Below are 3,273 nucleotides of genomic sequence, written 5' to 3' on the forward strand. Positions count from 1 at the left end.
AGGTGCAACCCGTCCTGTTTGTACAGGTCCCACCTTCCCCAGAATGCAGTCCAATTGTCCAAATACCTGAAGCCCTCCCTCCTACACCATCCTTGCAGCCACGTGTTCAACTGCACTCTCTCCCTATTCCTTGCCTCACTGTCACGTAGCACCGGCAACAACCCAGAGATGATAACTCTGTCCGTCCTAGCTTTTAGCTTCCAGCCTAACTCCCTGAGCTCTTGAATGACCTCCCCACCCCTCTTCCTACCTATGTCGTTGGTGCCAACGTGCACCCGGGAGGCAACAAACCATCCGAGAGTCTCGCCCATGCCCACAGAATCGCCTGTCCGTCCCTCTAACTAGAGAGTCTCCTATAACTAGCGCTCTCCTCCTCTCCCCCTTTCCCTTCTGAGTCTCAGTGCCAGACCTTGCACCACAGACCCGGTCACTGCAGCTTACCCCTGCTACCCCAACAGTATCCAAAGCGGTATACCTATTGTTTAGGGGAACGACCACAGGGGATCCCTGCACTGCCTGCTTCTTCCCCTTCCCACCTCTAACTGTTACCCAGCTACCTCTGTTCTCTGGCGTAGCTATGTCCCTGTAGCTTCTATCTATCACCCTCTCAGCCTCTCGAATAATCCTCAGTTCATCCAACTCCAGTTCCAGTTCCCTAACTCGTTCTGTGAGGAGCAGGATCTGACTGCATTTCCTGCAGATGAAGTCGGCAGGAGTATCGGTGGTCACCCCTACCTCGAACATCCTGCAGGAGGAACATTCCTGTTGAAGTACCAGGCAACTGGAAGGTTGGAGCCATTTCTGTGGACGCGTAGGTGTTTCGCAAAGCAGTTGCCCAGCCTGCAGTTAGTTTTCCCATTGGAGTGGAGATGAAATTGTGAGTTAATGTTGCCCACATATAGTCCTGTGGTATAGCTTCACAAGGTCAATTAACTCATTTTTAAGATATGCCTGGTACTGCCCTGGCATGCTGTCCAATATTCCACCTGAAAGATGGGTCTGCAGCCTTGGATAGGAGGAAGTAAAAGGGCAGGGCTGTGGGGAGCTGCTGTGAATGGACCAATGCGTCCCAGAGGGAATTGTCCCTGCAGAATACCAGCAAGGGAGGGGAATATATGTCTGGTGATGCCATCCTGCTGAAAATGATGGCTTATGGACTTTTGAATGCTGATGGTGTGGAAAGTGAGGACCAAGGGGTTTTGGGAGGAAAGAGAAAGGGTGAGCACAACATTTTGAAGGATGTCATTAACAAATTGGATTTTCTAAAAGAAAACCCAAGCTTTGTGCTTTTTTCAGCCTTTGCGACTATGAGATGTGTCATCAGGTTACATGAATAATTATTTCTTCCAGAATGATCCATAAATGGGGCTGCCACTAATGTGCCCATTACTCTGTTCTATTAGACAGTTCTTGGATGTGAGCCTGCCACAAACTGTCCATATTAAAAACAAATATTACTTCAATGTCCAATGTTTCTTTTCTGTTACAGACAGCACAAGGAGTATTTGAAGCATTCTTGCAGCATACCATCCAATATGCCACAAATCATGTTTATATGTGTGACCTTTGCACTCAACGTGGTTTCATCTGCCAGCTCTGCAATAGCAATGACATTATCTTTCCTTTTGAGTTTGAAACAACGTCAAGGTAAGCAGAAATGACCTTGCTATTATATATAAACTCTTGTCATGATAGATGATTTACTTCATGCCTGAGAACTAACACAATATGGGAAAATGTATAAGATGCAGCTGCATTTAGGGAAACTAAAATGCTACTAATTAAAGGAAGTAAGTTTACAGACTTGCAGTTGTTGGTTCATTTTGGCTCTGGAGCAGAGTACACTTGGTAGAACTCAATCTGAGCAGATTATTGGTAAATGAATGACCTTGATAGAACTGTCAACAACACCTTTCATTGCTTTGGTCATTAAGAGTGGACTGTTGAGGGCGGTATTGTGCAGTGACAAATCTGCCCTGTTTTGGACATAGCTGGACATTTTTCCACTTGATCATGTAGATGTTATTGTAAAAGTTCTACTAGATCATTTAGGCGAGGATGTTGCTGCTCTGGAACATGTCTTCACCATTGTGATTAGTGTGCTATCAGTGCGCCATAGTCTTTGCTGTCCATTGCACTCAGCAATTTCTTGTATCATGTGGAATTGACTGAAAACTAGCATCTGTGACTATGGAACTCCAGGAAAGGTCAAGATAGATCATCCACTTGGAACCTCTGGTTGAAAATGCTCTCAGGGCTCTGCCATCACTCAGGATGAGAATATTCCAATGTTAGTTATTTAATTAAGCACTTTGCTCATGATTAGATATGACAGGATGGCAAAGCTTTGATCTGATCCATTGGTTAAGGAATTTCTTGATGTTGCCCACAAGCTGTGGTATAGCTTCACAAGGTCGATTAACTCATTTTTAAGTTATGCCTGGTACTGCCCTGGCATGCTGTCCAATATTCCACCTTGAATCAGGGTTGATTCTTCAATGTATGATAGGAGTAGAATGGGAGATACGCTGGACCATGCGCTGCTATTAAATGCCCATCGAGTTCTCGTGGTTGTTCAGTTTTGAATTAGTGGTTCTGTTCTAAATATATCCCATTTGGCATGACAATAATGCCATACACCATGATAAAAAGGGTGTTCTCTTGTGACAATCTAGTAATGCTGTGGCCATCATTTCTAATACCTTTCTTTCTAGATTTAATTAATTAAATTAATTTAAATCCATCAAGTTCAGTGTTGGAATTTGAATTCATGTTTTCAGAACATTTCTTGTGTTAGCAGTCTACTTATTCCTCAATTCTTATTTGTCCTTTTGAGGTGAAGGTAGCCATGATTTTCAACTGGTGTCGATATTGGATTCCAGTGGTTATGCAGATGACTGCTGAGGCTAATTTGTACTTGGAAGATCCCGTGCAAACAGGACAGGATATTGCATATAATTGAATATGTTACTGACTCGGTTTTCTCTGCTTCTGATGTGTGCTTCCATTTGAAGGAGGCAGTTCTGTTTTTTTAACTTGGTAGCAGAAGGTTCAACAATCCTGTATCAAGTTTGTTTGCTGGATTTGCAACCCTTCATTCTCCGACTGATGGTCAAAGTCTGCCAAAGGCTATACTTTGGTAAAAACAATGACTGCAGATGCTGGAAACCAGATTCTGGATTAGTGGTGCTGGAAGAGCACAGCAGTTCAGGCAGCATCCAAGGAGCTTTGAAATCGACATTTCGGACAAAAGCCCTTCAGGAATAAAGGCAG

The 3,273-nt window shown here is 43.9% G+C and overlaps 1 protein-coding gene across 2 annotated transcripts in view; it reads left to right on the forward strand.

The window, feature by feature from the left end:
* plekhm1 (pleckstrin homology domain containing, family M (with RUN domain) member 1) overlaps positions 1-3,273 on the forward strand; it is a 56,366-nt gene that overhangs the window by 47,435 nt on the left and 5,658 nt on the right. For both annotated transcript variants that reach the window (XM_043675264.1, XM_043675265.1), the window contains exon 11: positions 1,490-1,647. In XM_043675264.1, coding sequence (XP_043531199.1) covers positions 1,490-1,647 — 158 coding nt within the window. The remainder of the gene's footprint in view (positions 1-1,489; positions 1,648-3,273) is intronic.

The sequence above is a fragment of the Chiloscyllium plagiosum genome, chromosome 33 (genome assembly GCF_004010195.1).
Source record: "Chiloscyllium plagiosum isolate BGI_BamShark_2017 chromosome 33, ASM401019v2, whole genome shotgun sequence".
Taxonomy (NCBI): domain Eukaryota; kingdom Metazoa; phylum Chordata; class Chondrichthyes; order Orectolobiformes; family Hemiscylliidae; genus Chiloscyllium; species Chiloscyllium plagiosum.